Source organism: Ursus maritimus, unplaced genomic scaffold (genome assembly GCF_017311325.1).
Source record: "Ursus maritimus isolate PB19 unplaced genomic scaffold, ASM1731132v1 scaffold_10, whole genome shotgun sequence".
NCBI classification, from domain to species: domain Eukaryota; kingdom Metazoa; phylum Chordata; class Mammalia; order Carnivora; family Ursidae; genus Ursus; species Ursus maritimus.
The window spans coordinates 79,244,112-79,265,325 of NW_024423344.1; the positions used below are offsets into that span (position 1 = coordinate 79,244,112).

The 21,214-nt window shown below is 59.1% G+C and overlaps 1 protein-coding gene across 1 annotated transcript in view; it reads left to right on the top strand.

Annotated features, from left to right (window-relative positions):
* Nucleotides 1-21,214, top strand: part of TMEM255B (transmembrane protein 255B) — a 39,786-nt gene that overhangs the window by 7,506 nt on the left and 11,066 nt on the right. Inside the window, exons 3-6 of the mRNA XM_040620392.1 lie at nt 1,289-1,351; nt 11,223-11,312; nt 19,115-19,195; nt 19,915-20,000. Of these exons, the coding sequence (XP_040476326.1) occupies nt 1,289-1,351; nt 11,223-11,312; nt 19,115-19,195; nt 19,915-20,000 (320 nt within the window). The remainder of the gene's footprint in view (nt 1-1,288; nt 1,352-11,222; nt 11,313-19,114; nt 19,196-19,914; nt 20,001-21,214) is intronic.

Consider the following 21,214-nt stretch of genomic DNA (forward strand, 5'->3'; position numbering starts at 1 on the left):
ACACGACGGAGGGCGCGCTGGGGAGTCACCTGCGTGGGAATGCGGCGTCTGCGGACACGACGGAGGGCGCGCTGGGGAGGAAGCCGGGGCTGGGGGTTCGAGCGCCTCCAGCTGTTGATCGAGGGTGGGAGTCGTTGCAGCCGCACAGACACGTTCTCATACGTTTAAGGGGAGTGGGCTTCTGAGGCTTTGGAACTGAGGAGCTGGCGGTGCTATTTTGAAGCTGCACAAGAAGGAAACGTTCATCTTTCCTCCTTGAGAATTCTTCAGTTATCGGTGAAAACGTCGCCTGTGCTCGCGAGTCCATCTCCACAGACGAGGGTTCTGTAGCCACAGCGGGTCTGACTTGCGGTGCACTGAGTGTGACGCTGTGGCCCTGAGCCCCCGCCGCGGGGCCAGAGGGTCAGCACCCCAGACTCCGACGGAAGCCCGACCCGTGGGCGGCGCCCCCCTGCCCCTGCCGCGAGCCACGTGCCGCGTGCAGCGTCTTCCCGGGGCGCCGGTCGAGCTGACGGACGTTACTGCACAGAGTCTCCCGCCAGGGGGACACACTCAGTGGAGGGTCCCGGTGCCCTGCCCTGGATCCCTCGTTTTGAGGCGAGCACAGTCAGGATACATTTCTCCAGCAGCTCGGGGGCGGGAGCTGAGGCTTCCTTGAGGACAGGAAGACCCCCCTCGGCGTCCTCCCACTGCTGGAGCCTCCTTCCTACCTCTCCTCCCCTCCCCAAGGTGACCTGAATCCAAAGCTCACCTGTGATTGGCATCAGCCACATCCGTGGGCCACTGGCAACTCTTCTTCCAAGTAACCTTGGTCCTGGTTCCCCAATATCTCACCCGAGGAGCCATCCTCTGACTCGGCCTTCAGACTGGTCCAGGAGAAACGTCAGGTGGCCCCTCACCTGACGAGCAGGTGGAGAAGATGGGCTGTGAGTGCTCTGAGTACCGGGAAGGTGCTGTCCCTCCGTGCCGGAGGAGAGGGGCGCATGATACCCTCTTCTGTGATCAAGAGTTAAATATTGGAACACGGAGGTTGAGACGGGCCACGTTTCTGCAACTTCTATTCCAATCACTGGCTTTGATCGAGCCCGAGGAGCCCACCCAAATGGGTATGAGCTTGTCTGCCACTGGTGGGTAAGGTGGTAGGCGGAGGGGGAACTGGCCGGCCTTGTCCCTTTAAAATGCTTTTAAGCGTGGGAATGTCCGGTGCATTATTCGATGTTAAAGGCCAGCATTAAGCCTCAGGGATGCTAACCGGAGTGCTTTCTCCCTTGTTTTTCCTTCCATCCAGCTGGGCTTCGGAGCTTTCTTAGGAATTATTGGCATCAACCTGGTGGAGAATAGAAGGCAAATGGTGAGAATGCACATTGTTTCTTTCAAATGCGGAGTCGTAAGAGTGTTGTCCCTCAACAGTGTGTTACAGCTACAGCTGGTGTTCCTAGGAGAGCCCCCCACTCCAGTCCAGCAACCTAGGATCAGGGCCCAGGTTCCCCAGTCTGTGCACTGCACAACTCTGGACCTGGGGCTTAGTGGGTGCCCTTCACAATTAGTCTAAGTGAGGCTGGCTTCTAGGATCGTAGGGTGTGTCCTACAACCTCGCAGCTGAAGTTGAGGCACAGGAAGAAAAGTTTAGGGTGTGGGGGTGGGTTGGGGGTTAGGCTCTCCCAAGCTGAGGAGAGAGGGGAAGTGGATGGGAAAGCAGGGGACCCGTGGCTCCCTGGGCTTTACAGTGAGGAAATGCACACACTGGGTGTATGAAGGCCAGCCTCGATCAGTTTTCCGAACGTGGTATCTTTATTAATGATTTCAATTTGGCATCTGTTTGCTGATGCACTGTTTTGGGGATGGAGCTCCAAGAAGAGTCAGTTAATTTTCCAATTCATGGTGACGGTGAGTGTTGAATTCTGAGAGGTTTTCAGAGGGGATTTGGAGACACTCGGCCGTTTCGGACTGGTCTCCAGCTCCAGCCTCTCGGGCTCTCACCCTGCGTTATTCCCACGTTTGCAGCCACTCGCCCCGGGATTTCACTGTGTGCGAGGGGCTGCAGTACATGACCCCACGGGTCCCCCTTGCCCGGCTGACAGCGAAGGTCTGTGGCTTGGCTGTGGGGGCCACTGTCACACCTCACACTGAGAAGATGGCCCCTGGGGCAGAAGGTGCCTGGCTGAGTGAGGGGCAGGTCCTGAGATGGGGCCGGGGAAGGAGCAGGTCAAAGGTTTCGGTTCTGGCAGAGACAAGTGTTTTGTCCCAAGTGTTGGCAGGGTGGGCACCTGCTCTGGGCCGCTGGCCGTAAAGAGGTGGACAGAGGACCCGGGGCTTCTGCGCGGGACCCACCCTCTTCACCCTCCTCACACTCGGCTCCTGAAGGCCCCCTCTTCCCGGAGGCTCTTGCAGGAGGGAGGTGGGGGCAGCACTTGGGAAACAGAAGCAGCCCTTGCTCCTGCATCTGCCCCGAGGACGCCCTGGAGGGGGTGCCTTTAAAGATTCTTACAGAGCTCCTTCCGGGCCCTCAGCTGAGCCATATTTAAGGATCTTCAGTGGGAGAAACCGATTTCCTTCCATGCTTGACCACATTAAAATGTAACTGTCCCGGCGGAGGTCAGTGATTTAAAGCTGCATGAAGGCGGTAAGGCACGAAGCGTGGAGAGAGGGCTCCCAGCTGCAGCTGCATGGGGAGAACCCCACTCTCCAATTCCCCGGGCCTCTGTCCCCCGAGGCTCCCGCCTCTCCGCGCTGTCCCTTCCTGCCCAGGCGGCTGTGGCATTCACAGCCTCCTGACATGCTTCTCTACGCGATTTCCCCCGGGGAGGGGGGGCAGAGCAGCCTGTGATGCGGGGGGATAGGCCACGTGCCCGGTGGGCGGCAGGCCGGCACCCTCGCGGGCGGTGCAGACCCACTCGGGTCCACGGACACCTATTTCTTTCCCCCTTTTAAAGAAGCGTTATTGGGATATAATTCACCCACTTAATGCATAAAATTCAGTGACTTTTAGCATAAAACGGGTATGTGCAACCATCACCATAGCCAATTTGAGAATGTTTCCATCCTTTCAGCCAGAAACCTGTGCAGTCAGCCCTCGGGTCTCCGTGCCCATTTCCAGCCCCAGGTGACCGCTGATCGACTTTGGGTCTGGACTGTGGTGTGCCTGGCTACTGTCACTCAGGTTCGCCCACGCTGTGGCCCAGTTCGGGACGCCATTGTTTTATGGCCAAGTCGAGTTCTGGCGAATGGATGGGCCGCTGTTTGTGTATCATTCACCGGAGACGGTCACTGGGGTCGTTGCCACCTTGGGCGTTCACGCACAGTTCCGCTATCGACATTGGAAGACACAGGTTTCTGTTGCTGGGATGGGCTGCCGAGTCCTACGGCAGTCTCTGGCAGAGCCGCAGACTACAGCCGCGCTGGGTTCCCAGCGTCTCCAAGCCGGCCACCGCTCGTGCTCATGTCTGGGGGCGTGACACGAATCTCGTCGTTTCTTTGATCACTAGTGACCTTGGGCTTCTCTTCATGGGCTTATTGGTCTTTTCCGTCTCTTTTTGTAGATAAATGTCCGTTTAAATCCTCTGCGGATTTTCAAGTTGGGTAACTGATCTTTGCATCCCTGACTTGTCAGAGTCCTTTACACAGTCCCCAGCCGAGCCCTTCGTCAGAGTCATGACTTGCAAATACCCTCTCCTGTCTCTGGGCTTTCTTCACCTTCTTGACGGCAGCCCTTTGAGGCCCAGACGTTTACAGTTTCAATGAAGACCAATTTGTGCATTGTCTCTTTTGTTGTTCCTGCTGTTGGTGCCATTTCTTTCTCTCTCTCTTTTTTTAAAGATTTATTTATTTATTTATTTATTTGAGAGAGAGCGAGAGTGAGAGCATGAGTGGGGGGGCAGAGGGAGAGGCAGAGAGAATCTCCAGCAGACTGTGTGCTGAGCGCGGAGCCTGACGCAGGACTCGATCTCCCAACTGGGAAGATCAGGACCTGAGCTGAAACCAAGAGTCAGATGCTTAACGGACTGTGCCTCCCAGGCGCCCCCTTTGGTGCCATTTCTAAGAACCCCACGCCAGCTCCAAGGTCATGAAGATTCACCCCTCTGTTCTCTGAGTTTCATCACTTACGTGTAAGTCTTCGGTCCATTTTGAGTGAATGTTTGTGTGAGGTAGGGTCCACATTCCATGTTCTCCATGTGGCCCCTCACTTGGTGGGAGGTCAGGCTTTTCCCCACGGAATGGTCTCGATGCCCTGGTTGGGCGCCACTTAGCCACACATGTGTGCGTCTGCTCTGGGGCTCTCAGTTCTGTCCTTTTCGACCACAGGTCTGTCTTTGTGTCCGCGCATAGTGTCTCAATTACTGTTGCTCTGTGTGAGTTCTGAAATCAACACGAGTCTTCTCACTTCATTCCTCTTTTTCAGGATTGTTCTGGTTATTCTCTGTCTTTGCAATTTCATGTGCATTTTCGAATCAGCTTGTCAATTTCTGCAGTGAGGTGAGCTGGGATTCTGTTGGGGGTTCTGCTCCATCTATGAGTCCGTTTAGAGGGTGTTGTTGGCTTGGCGATGTGACGTATCCTGACCCATGAACATGGGATGTGTTGCTATGTTTTCTAGACCTACTTTCATTTCCCTCAGTGATATTTTGTGGTGTTGACTCTGTGGTGTGCTTCTCCTGCTAAGTTTATTCCTAAGTATTTTATTCTTTTGGAGGGCACTATGAATGGAATTGTCTCCCTGACTTCATTTTTGGATTGTCCATTGCATGTGTGAAAAAGGCAATAGATTTTTCTGTGTTGATCTTGTATCCTGTGGATCTGTTGAACTCATTCTTTTGTTCTGATAGTCTTCAGTGGATTCTTTAAGATTCTGCACCCATAAGATCATGTCACCTGCAAACAGAGATAGTTGTGCTTCTTCCTTTCCAATCTGGATGCTGGAGGTCTGGTTTGGAGGCTCTAGTGAGAGGAGACAATGTGCGGCCCGGCCCGCCTGCAGGCTTCCCTGTGTGCCAGGCCAGAGCCTTCAGACAGGAGCTGTCTGTGACTCCTGCACTGTCTCAGTTCTTGTCAGGAAGGTGCTCTCCAGGCTAACTTTGTGGGATGAATGTATTCACTAACATTTTACTTAATGTTGATGGAGACTGAAGCCTGTATTCCCCTGCGAGCAGCGATGTGATCTCGGGAAACTCACTCGACCCTTTTGGACCTCGGTTTCCTCATCTCCAGGGCTGCTGGGAGCACCTGTGTGAGGGCACCCAGCACCGCGCTGGCCTCGAGCGGCTGTCCGGCAATGGTAGCCGCTGTCAGACACCGTTCTTCAGCACCCAGGCCTCAGGACATTGGGGTTGCTTCACACGTCAGTAAACAGCAAACGGAGAGAATGCACTTCCAGGGTGTCCAGATATGTAAGAATGTTTTCTTCTGTCTTGATTTCTTTTTAATTTCCTCTGATGGAAAACTTAAGCACCCTCAGAAATAGGCAGGGGACCGATGAACCTCACGGCCGGCTTACCTCCCACCCGTTTCTTCTGTTGCCATGTTATTTTGAAGCAAATACCAGACATAGTACCATTTCATCTGTAAATAGTTCACTCTGTTAAAATTTACGGGGTAGAATTCGACTACTACAGGTGGCTTCACGCTTATCTCTGCCCATCTCTACGTCAGTCTCCTGTGATGGCCTAAGAAGGCCCAGTGAGTCAGCTTTCCACATTTTTCTATTAATGGGGAGTTACTGGCTTCTCCTCACCCAGACGGATGCACGAGTTGTCAGTTTCACTACCAGCTCAGCGTCCAGGCGGCCCCAGAGGCAGGCGGGAGACGCCAGGGGCCGAGAGCAGAGTGCGAACTGCCAGTCTGCCTCTGTACGTGTGAGACACACACACACACACACACACAGACGTGCAATACCCTGTGCACGGCGGGCTGGGCACCGGGCGGGCTCTGGTCTCCTGCATCACATGTGTAGGGAGCCCCGCACAGGGCGCCTGGGAGGGACTTTGGGGAGGACAGGGAGCGGCATTCGAGACAGGGGAGGCCCAGAAGGACCTGTCCCAAGGCTGGGACGGGGAGGTCGAAATGTGAGCTCACCCGTGTGGCCTCATCCCCTGTGGCAGTGTGGGCCTGGGCGCTGTCCCTGCAGCTGCGGGGGGCGGGGGGCGCTCCACCGAGGGTCCCCTTGGTCTCACCTCGGCCCCCGTCTGCAGACCCGCTCGTGTCTCTCCCTGCACACCGCCAGGGAAGCCGTCTGGTCCTGTGTTTGGGGGTTTTGGTTACTGAATCAGTCTTACCTTATGTGGGTTTGTGGGAATCCACTGTTTCTTCACGAGTCTGTGTTGGTGATTCGTGTTTCCGAGGAATTGGTTCATCTCCGTGCTCACGTTTGTTGGGGCACAAGGGCTCACAGCCTCTTCTTATAATCCTTTTAATTTCTGTCAAGTTGATAATAATGTTCCTAAATCCATCCCTGACTTCAGTCATCTGGTTTTTCTCTCCTGTTCTCTGAGTTCAGCTACAGACTTGTCAGCTTTGTTGGTGTTTCGAAGAACCAGCCTCCAGGAGCGCGGGTTGTCTTTACTTCTCTTCCCCGGGGTCTCTTATCTCCGCGTTAACCTTCGTCCTTCCCTTTTCTCTGCTGGTTTGGGTTTAGTTTGCTCTTTTTTTCCAGTTCTTTAGGGCGTTTGGAGGTTGATCGGAGATCCCTCGGCTTTATCGGTGTGTTTACAGGGGTGAGACCCACCAAGCTTCAGCCGCTCCCCTGAACGGGGCCCCCTTAGGCTCTCATGTCATCCCGTTCACCTCCACCCGGGCTGCGGCCTCCCTGCTGACGTCTTCTGTGACCTGTTGTCTGTTTAAGGGTGTGCTGTTTGGTTTCCACGTACTTGTGGGATTTCCATTTTTCCACCCGTGATTAATTTCTAGCCCCATCCTTGTGGTTGGGGAGCAGAAGCTGGGGATGGCGGGAGTGTGGAGGGAAGACACACGGACTCCAGCCTGGGGTTGTGGGGGGAGGCAGGGTGGTCTGTGTGGTGATCACATCAGAGTGAGGCTCAGAGCCCTCAGTGTCCCCCGGCAAAGGACCCCAATCACAGCCGGGGGCAGATGGTACAAAGGGGACTGAGGGACACCTGGTGAGGGATGGCCCGAGAGTCCTGGCCCCCTGCTTCGGGGTGTCGGGACCGCCCGCGGGATCCCTGGTGAGGGCCTGGTGATCTCCTTGACGGCATCCCCGCCAGCCTTGTCCACGCGATGCCCCGGGGCTGCAGACTGAGCCCCTCCACCTGTGCTGGGGGCCTCCCTCCACCCGCCTGTTTTGATTAACGCCCCCTCCACCAGTGCTGATGTCTCTCCCGAGGCCTGTGGCCTGACCGCTCTGCCTCTCCCGTGTCCCCTCCAGGTACCACCGGCAGACCAGCCCCTTGCTCTGCATCAGTTCCCACCTGGTCATCACTTACCTGAGTCATCGTCCCCAGGAGTTAACTGTCCCCTTTCCACCTGCCCCCGTCCACCCCCTGCAGCCAGAGGGCTCTCAAGCCCCAGGGCAGGTCTTCACAGACCCTCCTGAGAGCACCACCTTCCCAGTAAGACCCAGACCCCTTTGGTGACCCTGAGTCACTGGGTGTGTCTAATGCCCCGGACAAGAGGCCTGTCCACCAGGTGTCAGTGTTCCCACCAGGTGACAAGCTTTCACCCACATTTTTCTCTCTTTCCTGCGTTATCAACATGACCTTATCTATCGGTATTCGGTTTTTAATCTGGCTTCCCTGTTGCAATGTGAACTCTGTAAGCCCAGTGGAGATCTGAAGGTGCCCTTCCCCTCATCCCGGGAGGGGGGACTGGGCGGTGAGGCCTGTTACCCCTGTCCTTGTGGGCTCACGGCCTCCGCGCCCAGCGGTTACGTCCGTCCTCGTGGGCTCACGGCCTCCGCGCCCAGCGGTTACGTCCGTCCTCGTGGGCTCACGGCCTCCGCGCCCAGCGGTTACGTCCGTCCTCGTGGGCTCACGGCCTCCACACCCAGCGGTTACGTCCGTCCTTGTGGGTTCACGGCCTCCGCGCCCAGCGGTTACGTCCGTCCTCGTGGGCTCACGGCCTCCTCACCCAGCGGTTACGTCCGTCCTCGTGGGCTCATGGCCTCCGCGCTGAGTGCGCGTGTGCAGCAGCCCCACGCAGTGTGGAGCGTGATGCTAGCACTGAACTTTACTTTTCGAGGGTGGTGGGCAGAAATGCAGGGTCTGTCGAAAGCTGATGAGAACGTTCAAGTGGTGGGACAGTTTGCATAAGATCAAACCAGAGCATGTCTGTAGGTAGAGAGAGCTGCGGGCAGCCGGGCAACGGCAGAGGGTACTGCCCACATTCTGGGTGAAATCGGATGGAGGTGTCACGGGAGGTCTCTTGGCCACTGCTGGGTCAGAGCTGATCGCGTGGCCAGGACGTGGAGTGTGGCCTTCTCTGAGGGCCGTCGAGTCCGTGCACGATGAGCTCGCTGGGGCAGCAGGTCCTGACAACGCCCTGCTTGCACACTCGTGGTGAGAGAAGTAGCAGGCCGTCAGCACATCAGGGGCAGGGCGACTTCTAGAAGCTTCTCAGGCAAGTGGCAAGCGCTTGGCGGATATCCTGGCCAGCACCTGAGCCGGGGTGTGGGTGCACAACGCACAGGGCGGGGGACCCCCACTTCTGACGAGGGCCTGATAGCCAGGCTGCCCCAGGCCCCACCGGGCTCTAGCAGAGCCATCACTGGGGACAGTCCTGCTCCTTGAGGACACCAGAAGTGGCCCGGGGAGGTGGCTGGGGACAAGGGAGGCAGACATAGAAGTGGGGGGTGCCACGGAAAGAGAGTTCATGCCGTGGGTGGTGAGGCCTGTCCGCCGCCCAGGGTGCCAGGGGATCTAGAGCACGGTGGGCCGGCGTGAGCATGGCGTCTGAGACAAAGCAGGTGCTCGGGGGTGTTCGCCGGAGGAGGGGGATCTCCCTCACGTTGGATTCGTGCCAGAGAGTCTGCCCCCCTTCCTGAGACCATGGGCTGCTTGGGAGGCCTGGCGGAGGGGCGCGGGGCTGCATTCTGACCTCCTGAAGTTGCAGGGCGTCCGGCCGTCCCGGGAGGGCCCCACCTGGGAGGGACACGTGAGCTAACGGACTCTGTACTCCAGGGTGGTTCTGTTCATGTGCTTCAGCTCCTCTGGCCAGGACGAGCCCCAGCGGACATGGTGGCCCCTCTGCAGACAGGGCCCTTCCCTATGGGCTATGAGGCTGCTCCCGGGAGCAGGTGGCATGATGGGGCCTGATGCTAAGCAGTGTGGTGCCGCCGTGGGGTTCGGGCCAGTAGGAGGGGCTCAGCATTTCCTCCCGAAAGGCCTGAGCCGGGCGAGGCCAAGCCACACAGCTCTGGGGCCGACAGAACAGTCAGCAGGGGAAGCTCGAGGGCTCAGCAGTCTAATTACATGCAGGATTTTCATTCATTCGTTTATTTATTTTGAAAAACTGCCGGCTGAATCTTTTATAGATGTTTTAATGCATTTCTCACAACGGCAATACAAACACAGGGCAGCTTGATCCCGTAATTTCTGCAGACGACGTTCCCGTGACTCTTCCCGTCCTGATCCTTCCACCGTGTGCAGAAGCTTCCCGAGAACGAAGCCATGTGGCTTCTCCGTCCCCACCAGAATGAAGGAAGCGCTTGTGCCTTTGGCCACCTCCACGGTCAGCGCGGTGGGTGGGCGGCCCCTCCCAGTGCCACGGCCCTCCGTGGGCGCCTGCTGGGCGTGATTCCCTCCCGCGCGCCGACAGTCTGGTTGTGGCGGAGTCAACGCGCCTGAGCTGTTTTTGGAACAGTTGGTTTGGGAACTGCCACGTGCCACGGGATGATTGTTCTTTGTTGTCTGAACAACCGTGCGGAAGAGCCGAGGACCTCTGTTGGCTTTGTCACATGGGCCCCCGGCCCCAGAGAGGCAGGCTCCAAGGAGGCGCTCTGGAAGATTCTATTCAATGCAAGAATGGTTGGGGCCAGCACCTCTGTCTCCAGAGGGGGAAACTGAGGACCAGACAGTCCCAGTTCAGGGGCCCCCAAGGACCTGGGCAAAACGCTGACTTGTGAAGTCAGGGGACAGTTTCCACTGGGCACTGGCTGGGCGGGGGTCCAGGGTGAGCCAGAGAGCCCGGCCCACTCTGTCCCCTGGAGTGTCAAGCAGGTGGCATTTCATACGAGCTCCCTGTGCTTTGCTGAACAAATAAATAATTCAGGTTAACAAGGATGGAGAGGGAGCGGGCCCCTTGGAACAGTAGCCGGTGAGCCTGACTGCTGTCAGAAGCAGCTCAAACACGGGGAAACCAACCTGGACAACCGGGGAAACAGTCTGGAGCACGTTTCCAAGACTGGAGACCCAGACAGCTGCTCACCAGCACCGTGTCCTGGTTGCAGTTTGCTGTGCCAAGTTGCTGTATGCAGCGTCCCGGACCCAGTAAATAAATACACATGTTGTGGGTCATGCGGGCGGGGGCTTCTGCTACAGAGGGTTCCAGGCAAGAAGTTGTGGCTGCGGTTTTCATGGTGTTAACACGCAGGGAATCTCAGGGGATGACATAGGGGAATTTTGCTACTTGTTTTGGTACATTTAAAATTATTTCACAAAAAAAGTTTTAAAAATTTAAAGAAATGTCCAATAAATGCAAGAAAATTTCTTAACCTAATAGAAATGCGGCTGTAAATACTGACGAGCCTGTTTTGCCCATCAGACGGCAGCGTGTAAACATCTAATTATTAATAGGAAGCATGTTTTGGGTCTAAGGAGATGGGCGCTAGATGGAGTAAAAACCGGCAGAGCCTCTTTACGGGACAATGTGGCACTTTCTGACGCTAAGGTGCAGAGACCCAGACGTGTCCTGCTTAACGTGTGGGGTCCTGTGGGCTCCAGGGCCCGCCCTGCAGAGATTCCCACACAGAAAGCCAGGTTTGTACACAGAACACATGCAGGGTCTTTGTCGCAGAGTTTGCAATAGCAGGAAACTGCAGACTGTTTAATAATCCGCTTATTCACGGGGCCTGCGGAGGCCCCGGGGGTCAGAAGCCCCCAGTCTGCAGTGTGGAAGGCCCAGCAGGAACGCAGCCCGCCCGGGGCGGCTGAGTTGGGGCGGGGGGGCGGGGGAGAGGCCTCGAGCCCGGGTAGCAAGGGGGTTTTGCACGGTTTGTGTTGGGAGGACGGGTGTCGGGAGCACGTAACGCCCACTCGCTTCTCTGCCCTCTGCCCCAGCTGGTCGCGGCCATCGTGTTCATCAGCTTCGGCGTGGCGGCGGCCTTCTGCTGTGCCATTGTGGACGGCGTGTTCGCAGCTCGGCACATAGTGAGTTCCTTCTCCTCCATTTGGTTCTCGTTGCTGGCGGGGGTTTAAAAACATCTACACAAACAAAACTCGTTTTGCAGAATTGAGCTCCCTGACCTTCCCGGTTCCTCTCTCCACTGTTTGCCAAATGCTGTCTCTCCCCTGGCTTTTCCTCATTCCCTGCAAAACTGGCCCAGCACACGTGCACACCCACGCACACGTGTGCACATGCACAGTCACATTCGGACAACTCACATGCACACACGGTACACTCACACACCTGTGTGCATCACACGTGTACAGGCACGCACACGCACGTGCACACGCATGCATACTGTGTGCACACTCATGGGCACAGGCACACGTTCATCTGCATGCACACGCTGAGCACACACACGCACGTGCACACACTCGCATACATACCAGTGCACGCACACACTCAGCACACACGTGGGCACACGCAGTGCACACACTTGTGGGCATGCATGTACACTGACACGCAGACACACACTCGCGTGCACACGTGCACGCCGACACGCACAGGCACCAGCATCGGCATCTGGCTGCATCCGAATGCTCGGCTTCCTGCGTGACTTTCCTGGCTCACGGCTCTGAACCCTCTGCCCGAGCACTTAGGTCAAATTCGCGTCTTGGGAGCTTGTGACGGCGTTTTCTCGCTGACGCTGTCGCTGGGAGACCCTTTATCTCTGTCTCATCTCACGGTGTGAACCCGAGATGACGCGTGCCTCCGTGGGCCCTCGCGGTGGAGCCGCCCCAGCCCCGCGCTGTGGAACCGCGGCTCTCCCGTGGCCACGGCTCAGAGCGCTGGCTCGTGTTGTTGCGGCAAGCGGGTTCCAAGTGAAGGAGAAATGAGAGTGACGAGGATGACGAGCATAAAGGTATTGACGTCCGCTACAATCGGTCAAGGCGACCAGTCAAAGCAAATGTAACATCCATGGTCAAATTAGGTAGGATATTTAAAAAATTTTTTGTATGTTTAGAAAAGCTTTACTGTGATGTCAGGAAATGGCTCTTGTTTCTGACCCGTCCTTGGCCCACATTTATTCTGAAACAAGATGCCCGTCATGTGTGGCTGCCTTTGACCTTGGATGCTGAACATAAGAGCCGGAGGGGCCGGTGTTGGCTCGGCCTATGCTGTGTGCCGGGTGAGCCGTGGCGACCTCCCCAGCGTCCTGTCCTGCTAAAGGACAGCAGCTGCTGGTTGTTTCCTGAGACCCCGTGACAGACGCCTGCAGCCTGAGGAGCGCTGGGCCGGGAGCAAATGGACAGCGTGTCCCTGCTGCCCCGTGGCCTCCGAGTTCGCCAGCGAGCACACCGCTCAGCAACGGCGTCGGGGGGCACCTCCCACGGAATGCTCTGTGCCCACAAATCCTCTTGTTGAAACCTTGCCGTGGTTCAGCCACGCTGTCCCTGAGCCCAGAGCTGGCTTCCCACGAGATGCTGGATCTGGCGGCCCCCGACCTTGGACTTCCAGCTGCCGGACCACCAGGAACACATGTCTGTTGCTCACTAACCCCAGTTCATGGTACCTTCGTGGCAGCAGCCCACACGGACTGGGAAATTGGTACCAACCGTGGGTACTGCCTCGGGTTCCCAGGGCCGAGCCAAGCCCCTGGGGGTGGGGGAGGCGACCCCTCCTCCGCTTCTGTGTCATGTGGCCTCTGCCGACAGATGCAGGTGAGGAAGAGCCTCCCAGGAGACCCCTGGCCTGTGGGGTGGCCGGGCGCCTGCAGGGCTCCCGTGCTGCCCCGAGCCGTGCCGGCCAGCTGGTGCCTGGAAGCGGCAGAGGCCGGAACCCAGCCAGAGTCCCATGGCTGTCCCTCTCGGTGTTCATTGTTTTCACGTATTTACGTTACTAGCACGTTTTCCGTGTTTCTCTAGACTTTGTCGCACACTTCTGTTTCTCAGTTTTTATTTTTGGAAAGATCGTTTGAGCTACGAGTCCCCGGCCAGTATTTGCTCTCGTGGTTCTGGGGCATTTCCCTTGGTTAGAACAGAAAGCGTGTCCTTTGATCCGAATCTGATTTCCCATCTGGAGCCTGACCGAGGGCTCCCCGAGCCGGGCACAGAGGTGGAACAGCAAGGTCTCGGGGCTCAGACCATGCTGGCTGGGGGTGCTTATTCCAGGGCCTTCTAAGGAGAACCCCCCCTCCGTGCGCCCTCAGGGTGCCGCTCTGGAGGAGCGCCCGGGACGGATGTCCGTGCGGGTGCGGTGTTAGCGGACGGACCTGGAGGTCGGCAGACGGGGTGCGTGTGCGACCCCGCAAGACCCCGTGAGGCCCCGTGTGAAGCCTGGTGTGGGGCCGCCGGGGACTGGGTGAGAACAGCACTGCTAGAGCTCCAGGCCGCGTGTCTGCTGCACAAAGCCATTCCTCTCCCAGCAGAGACCGAGCCCAGCCCCTCAGGGAAATTCCTGATGACGCTTGTCAGAATGAGCTAGTCGCTAACATTCTCACTTTCCCGCCAAGCTGAGTAGACAGTCCCCCGGGTGCGGGAAACCGGCTTCCCAGAAGTTAGCCGCCTCAGTCTCCTGCCCGTCCGCTCAGCGACAAGCCCGTCGTGGACAAGCCTGTACTCCTCCCGCGGGGGCTCCGCCGCAGGCAGACGGGGTGGTGAGCTGTGTCTGGCCTGGCCGCGCTTTGGGGCCAGCTGGTCACTCTGGTCCCGGGAAGCGTCTCCTGGATTAGGGAGCCCTGTTCGGAGTGTCACCCTACTGTAGAAAGGGTGAATGATGGTTTCTCTTGAGTGTCAGCGGGCCGGGGAGGGGGCGGCGGTGTTCATTCCGCTCAGGCCCCGAGGGTGCCAGGATGGGGTGGTCGCGGCTGACGCGGTGGAGAACAGTGTCCCTCGTGGGGCGGAGGGCAGGCAGGCTTTTCGGGGGGGGTCTTTGAGCAGAGCCTGGGTGGGTGGAAGGACACCCTTTCCACTGGGGCCCAGCAGTCCGGTCCACGGACCTTCACGGGTCAGCGGGCCTCTCTGCCCACTGAGCCGGGCACCGCCATCCTTGAGGCCTCAGAGCATGTGTGTGGAAAGCTTCTGAGTGTAGATGTGCCCTTCTCAACGTGTGTGTTCTTTTCCTTCTAAAAGTGCACACTTGACACATTCTGAGAAGAAACTGTGGTGAGCCGGCTGTGCTGTGAGCGCCCCCTCGGCATTCTGGAGGCTCCCGTCGTGCGGGCAAGGACGGGCAGTCCTCAGAGGCCGTCGCCTGGTCCTGTGACCCACCCTGCCGGCAGGAGACCTGCACTCACCCCACGCGGGGACAGGCCCGGAGTCCCGCAGCACGAGAGAAAGGTCTGACAGCGGTGAGATGTCGAATCATGGCAAGCAATGACTCAAGTCACCGGCCTGCGTGAGAACGGGAATGTGTCGTCAGCATCACCGCCCCACACGCACCTTCAAACACGTCTGCACGTGACACCGAGACACAGAGGCAAATGCTTAACCATAAATGCAAATGAAGTGGAAATCTGGGAGTGAGCCGTCTGAGCCATGGCTCCCAGCTGGGGGACCCTGGCTCACCTGAGTCACCCCACCACGCAGGACTTGCCCCCTTCCCAAGGAAGGACTCTCTTCAGCATTGACATTGACGGCGGGCGGCACGTTCCCACCTGAGGTCGAGGCCAGGGAAACTTCGTCTCCGCATGTCCTGTGAGACGGGGCGTCCGAGGGTGTCTGTTTCCCTGAGACAGTTTTCCTGCAGGGAGGACCCGCTTGGCCTTAGCCTTCCTGCCTCAGGCACGGAGCCGTCGGAAGAGGCAGCCTGGACTCAGCCGGGTGGCCAGCAAGCGGCACACCGCCGCCCGGAGCCCATGCCGAGAGGGCCACCGACTAGGGAGTCCGGGGAAGTTCGGATAAAAAGGTGCAGGCTTTTCAGTCAGAGAAACCCAGGTGCCAGCTGTGGGCTCGGACCCGTTCCTACTTGCAATGGGGTGACGCTCTTCTCCCAGGGTGCGGTTGAGGGTGACCTAGAGTCGTGTGCCTTTCAGGGTCTGCCAAATCGAGGAAGACCACCCTTTCCCGGGCAGACCCTGTTCTTCCAGCTGAAACGAGATGTGGACTTTTGGGAACCCACAGTCTGGTCAGAGGGTTTCATGAGACCCTCTTTTTCCTCTGTTAACTACAGAGCCAGAAATGGCTGGGTTTTCGTGAGAAGTGGTGACATGGTGTTTGAAGATGAGCGTCTTTGCTCGACCCCAGGTCCTGCTTGGCTGGTGACCGGGGAGAGGAAGGGGCTGGGGGAGCATGGTAAGGTGGTTGGGCGCAGGGAGCTGCGGGAGTGTACACGGCGGCTCTGGGTTCCCAGCTCAGGGACGGTGTGTGAGGCCCAGCCCCCTGGGGGCAGAGTCGGAGGGGGGAGCAGGGGCCCGGCCCCATTGTCAGTCCACGGTGGTCCCGACCTGGTGCCCCATCTCTGCCCCGAGAAGGCAAAGCCGTCAGCCCTTCCCTGAGGCTCCATCGTGTCCTGCATAAACGTGAGCACTTCTCAGGTCTTCAGGAAGTGCTGGCACCCGGTGTTAATCTTAGCCTCATCCGGTTTGCCTTATAGTAACCTCTTCTTCTTCTGTCCACTCTTCTGTAAGTTTGAAATCATTTCCAAATAAAAGTCTGTAAAAAAGCTAGGACCACGTGCACGGCTCCATTCCCCCCGGCTGGGGGTTGGAAGTGAGGGCTGCCGCCCCCCCGGAGACCGCAGGCTGAGCCCACCGCACTGCCCACTCCTCACATCCTGGCACCTTCCTTTATTCCTTGGCTTGGTTGTCTGCTTTCCGCTGGCTGCACGTGGCCGGTGTCCGCAGGGCTGGCCCGTCCTCCCGTGCAGGGCGTATGCGTTGGGGAAGATGTGGACGTGGGTCCGAAGGAGCTGAGTTTCAGGTTGAACGTGGGCAGCTGACTCGGGGGCTGGGGGTGATCGTCCAACAGATGATAAAATCAACTGACCGAAGGCTCTTTCCTACAAACTCGTCACCAGCTTTTACCGCTTCCCTAAATTATGATTTTAAGATGCCAACAACTGGGGGACAAAACGTGGGGACACCAGGATGTGGGGAGCACAGGCCCCAGCACGCAGGCCTGCAGAGCTCAGGCCAGTCGCCTCCGGACCACTGGGCCTGCAGGGTGGACGCCCCTTCCTGTGCCGCGGCCCCTCTGCGCCCGCCTGCGGCCGGCCTGACCGGCACCCTAGGAATGGTGACAATGTGGCTGGACCTTGAGGACTGCGCCAGTGCCCGCCGGGCGTCAGCTCCCCTCCCGGGTCAGTCCCAGCCTCAGGCCTTCAGTCTGCTCACGGCCTCCGCTTCGGGCTCCTCTCTCCCCGCTGCCGGCCGTGCTTGCCGTGGCTTCTGAGCAGAGCCCGGAGGCCTTGGGTCGGGCAGACAGCCTGGGGAACCCTGGGTTTGGAGGTTAGCCCTGTGCACGGGTGTTTGCCAGCCCCGCCTCCCACGCAGCACATGTCGGAGAGAAATTTCTTCAAAACCACTCGTTGTGAAGCGGGGATCTCCACACCGCGCTGCGGGAGTGACAAGGGAAGGCGTGCGCTCCCTCCGCCCCGTCCCCTTTCGTGGATGAGTGGGATCTGTTGACGTGGTCTGTCTTTGCAGCGAGGCGTGAATGTCACCCGCTATCATTCCGGGCTCCCCCCTTCCAAACTGGCTGGGTGCCTCGTAGAGCGGAATGCCCGCCCCCGGGACTCGCAAGGTGGTCGCCGGCAGATTTGTCAGGAATCACTGATTTCGACGCAGCGGGGCCGTCAAGCGGACCTCCTGGGCTGTGGGACTCGTGGTGCTGCTTCATCACAGGACACGGGAAGTGATGGGGTCAGGACAGACTTGTGGCCTGCAGACCAGCCTTGCGGTTGGCACTGGCCACGCTGCACTGACGGCGGGGTCACGGTGTCCTCTTCCTCCCGGGGGCCCCGGCTCCTCGTTCACAGCTGCCCTCCACATGTGCAATGGGCCAGGGGCAGCCGCCCTCTCTGGAAAGGGTCAGGGTCAGGGCACCAGGCCTATGGCCACGTGGCCTTGGCCACAACTACTTAGTTCCGCCGTCGCAGCACAAAAGCAGCCACAGACCATATGTGGACAAATGAACATGGCTTTGTGCCAATAAAACTTTATTTACAAAATCAGGCGATGAGCCAGATGTGGCCCGAGGGCTGTAGGGACCGGATCCTGCGGGAGACACACAGGGTTTTAACTGAGCTTTAGGGACTTAGAGTCTGATATTAGTAAGTATGGTGTCTTGATGTTAATCTATGTGGAACAGGAATAAAAACCCTGTCAATGGTCTTTCTGCACACCCACCGCCCACTTTCCTAGACCAGAAGGACTGGGACTCTGGGCTCTCTCCAGCCCCAGCAGAGATGGGGCTTATCCACAGAGAAACTCAATCTCCAGGGTCAGCAGACATTCGAAAGCCAAGTTTGTGTGACAGCTGGGACTAAAATAGGTCACGATTTTATTTAATTCAAACTATTAAGAACTATTTCGTCCTGATTGGACCCTGAAGATTAGACAGAAAATGAAACCAAGCTACCAGTGCTTCTGTGCGAGGAAGGAATTTACTGAAAAGTCCGAGTCTTACACCAATTCTTGGTCTCTGACTGAAGGTGGTGCCCAGCTGGCTGAACGTCCGTGTCCCCAGAACCCATGTGGTGGCATCAGGAGGCGGGCCACTGGGAAGTGATGAGGGTCAGACGGGGTCATGAGGACGGGGCCCCCGTGGTGGGATTAGTGTCTGGACAAAAAGAGACCGGAGCCCTCTGTCTGCCGTGGGAGGAAAGGCAGGAAGAGGCTGGCACCCTGGTCTCGGGCCGCCGCTAGGGCTGCGGGAACAGGGGTCCGTGATTCAGGCCGCCCCGTCCGTGGCATGTATTATGGTGGCCCGGCGGACCGAAGCAGAAACAGTCGTGAGATGTGCTGTCCCAGACCGGTGGCCGCCACTCCTACGGGGCTGGACTCAGCCCGGGACAGGGTGACCTGTGTGTCTGGACCCTTACAGCAAGGCCATGATGTAGAGTCAGAAAGAGTGTTTCCACGCGGTTCTTGGCGTGAGGAAGGGCGCCGATCCAGCAGGACGGGAACCCCATTGTCCGCAGGATGCTGCCGTCCGTCACCTGGGCCGCCAGCGCCCGCAGTCGGTGGGACACTGAGCTGGTGCTGCTGGATCAAGGCCCTGTAGGGATAGCACCCCGGAGGGAGAGGCAGAGCGGTATCAGTGAGCGTCTGGTGAGGGCTCAGGGGTGGTCACTGTGGGGCCTCAGGGCACCTGCACGGTGGGGACACCAGCCTCCCGGCCCCGGGCCCTGCACAGCCCTGTTGTCGTCCGCCTCCGTCCATCCTTCCCATTTCCTAAGCGCCGGCCGTCTCCTGCGGGAAGGTGGACCCACGCGGCTGCTCAGCCCCGCTCCTGTACGGTCCGGACGCTGCTGTCACGGGTGGTTTCCTGTGCTCTTCTTCAGTCAGAGATGGGAGTGCTCTGAGAAAAACGGCTAACGGAGAAACACACAGTGATGGGGCCCAAACTCCTTGTTACTGCTGTGTCCCCGCGGGGCGGCCTGTGTCTAACCTGATACCTTTGCAGTCTGGCCCCGCGAGTCTCCATGAACGCTGGGGACAGGCTTGCGGAGGGAGAACTGAATAGGGCCGTGGTGCATGTGTGCTGAGTGGTTGGTGGGGGGACGGCAGGAGGGAGGGGAGGGAGGAAGGAAGGGGGGCTTATGCGGGTGGAAGGGTCTGACAGTGCCCCGGGCCTCCTGACTGGGGCTGAAACCACGGCATTCCACGTGCGTGTTTTGTGCCCAGGAGCCCAGGCCCCTCACCACGGGAAGATGCCAGTTTTTTGCCAGCGAGGCGGGGTACGTGCACGACACCTACCAGACCGAGGTACGCGGGACATGCGTGGCGTGGGTGGCTTCATTCTGCTAACCCAGGCCCCAGAGGCTCTCTGTGCCCCTGTCAGAATCTGAATGCTTTGCTTCCAGCATGTTTCCTGACCCACGGACACACCACGCCTCGTGGCACTGTGGTGTGGCAGCTGCCAGATGCCTCTGGTGACACCCAGCTATCCTGCAGCCCGCCTCTGGGTTGGGTGCAGCACTGTTCACTGTCCTCATGACCCCATCTGACCCTGATCACTGCCCCCTCCTGGAGGCATCCCCACCTGTCCCTCCTGGAGGCATCCCCACCTGTCCCTCCTGGAGACACCCCCACCTGTCCCTCCTGGAGGCATCCCCACCTGTCCCTCCTGGAGGCATCCCCACCTGTCCCTCCTGGAGACACCCCCATCAGTCCCTGCCCGCAGCCTTCGTGTCTGGAACCCCCTCCCTCTCCTTGTCGACTAAACAACTAAACGATGGCTGCCTGGACCCCCTGGCTAGGCCAAGCAGGGTCCTGAACCCCTCCAGCAGGGAAGGGCCCTGCCACCCCCCATCCACTACACCTGGAATGGGTGGAGGGAGGGGAAGGTCAGGAGACAAGGCTCAGGAAGAGGAGCTGCCTGACTGACCCAGGAGCTGTGGCCGGGTCCTGGCTCCCAGGGCGGCAGCCCTGCCCACTCTGGGGTGAGGACAGGCAGGCGCCTGACAAGGTCTCTCTGCTTGTAGGTCACCTGTCCCTCCTTGAGCGGTACATGCCTGCTGAAGGTGAGGAGCAGCACCTGCTACTGCTGTGAGCTCTACGACTGCCAGAGGTGGGGCTCCCTGCCCCTGGCCCCGGCCCCCCGGTCCCCCGACCCCTGACCCCCTGGGCCCCCGGCCCTGGTCCCCCAGCCCCGGCCCCCTGACTCCCAGGCCCCCAGCCCTAGTCCCCCGGCCCCCAGCCCCCCGGCCTCCTGACCCCCTGGGCCCCCAGCCCCGGTCCCCCAGCCCCTGGCCCTGGCCCCACACCCCGCCATCTCCTCTGTGAGGAAGGGGAGCTGACGCCATGTCACAGATGAGAAACTGAGGCTCAGCGAGGTGGTATGGGATGGGGGAGGGCATGGCCTCCCACCCCCTGGCCGTGGCTCTGTGGGAGCCTGAGTCTCTGGATGTGAGTGTCCCGAGTTTCCCAGGGATCTCTCCCGGGTTAGCAGGGCCTGGCTGGAGCGGCTGCAGCTGGGGCTCCCTTCCCCGGGCCTGGCCGGCCGGTGAGAACACAGCGCACGGCTGGCTCTAGAAGGCTTCCCTTCCCGTCCTCTGTGGACAGCGGAGGGCACACTTCTCTGACACGGGCTGGGAGTACATGCCCAGGCGGCCGGCAAGCTCACAGCGCTGTGGGGGCCTCCCCAGGACAGGCCCTGGGGCACCGGCTTTGTGTGAATAGCGGGCACGCCGACATTAAAACCAGCAGGGACTTTAGCGATTGCTTCTTGGGGACCCCTCCCCTGAATTGTTGAAAACCCCAGGGCTTTTAGCAGCAGCCCCCTTCCCCCAAATGAGGGTTCCATCCCATTTCCAAGCCCAAACGGGAGAAGCAGCACGTGCGTGGGTCGTGGCTGCAGGCCCCCGGCCCCGGCACCTGTGCATGGAGCCCCACAGGCCCGTGTTGGGAGGGCAGGACGGAGACCCGCAGGGGCTCACCCTCCCGTGCTCATGAGTGCTGCTTGCTCTGAGGGGACCCAGTCATCACCCTTCTGCCTGGGCCTGGGTTTGGGGGGCGGGCTCGGATGGTTCTTCCTGCTCAGAGGCCTGGACTCTTTCCCCGGGGGATTTCCAGATGCCGTGGGGGACAGCCTTGCCACCATGGCCCCAGGGCGCCCCCCCAACAGGGTCTGCAGGGCCTTCACGGCAGACGCCATAGCTTGCCCGCGTCGGAGCACTGGCTTGAGCACTGGTGCGCTGTGCCCTGCCCTGTCACCCCCTTGCCGCGTGGGTGACACTTGCCTGTCCTTGGGCAGCACGGAACCCCCTCCCACCTACTACGAGT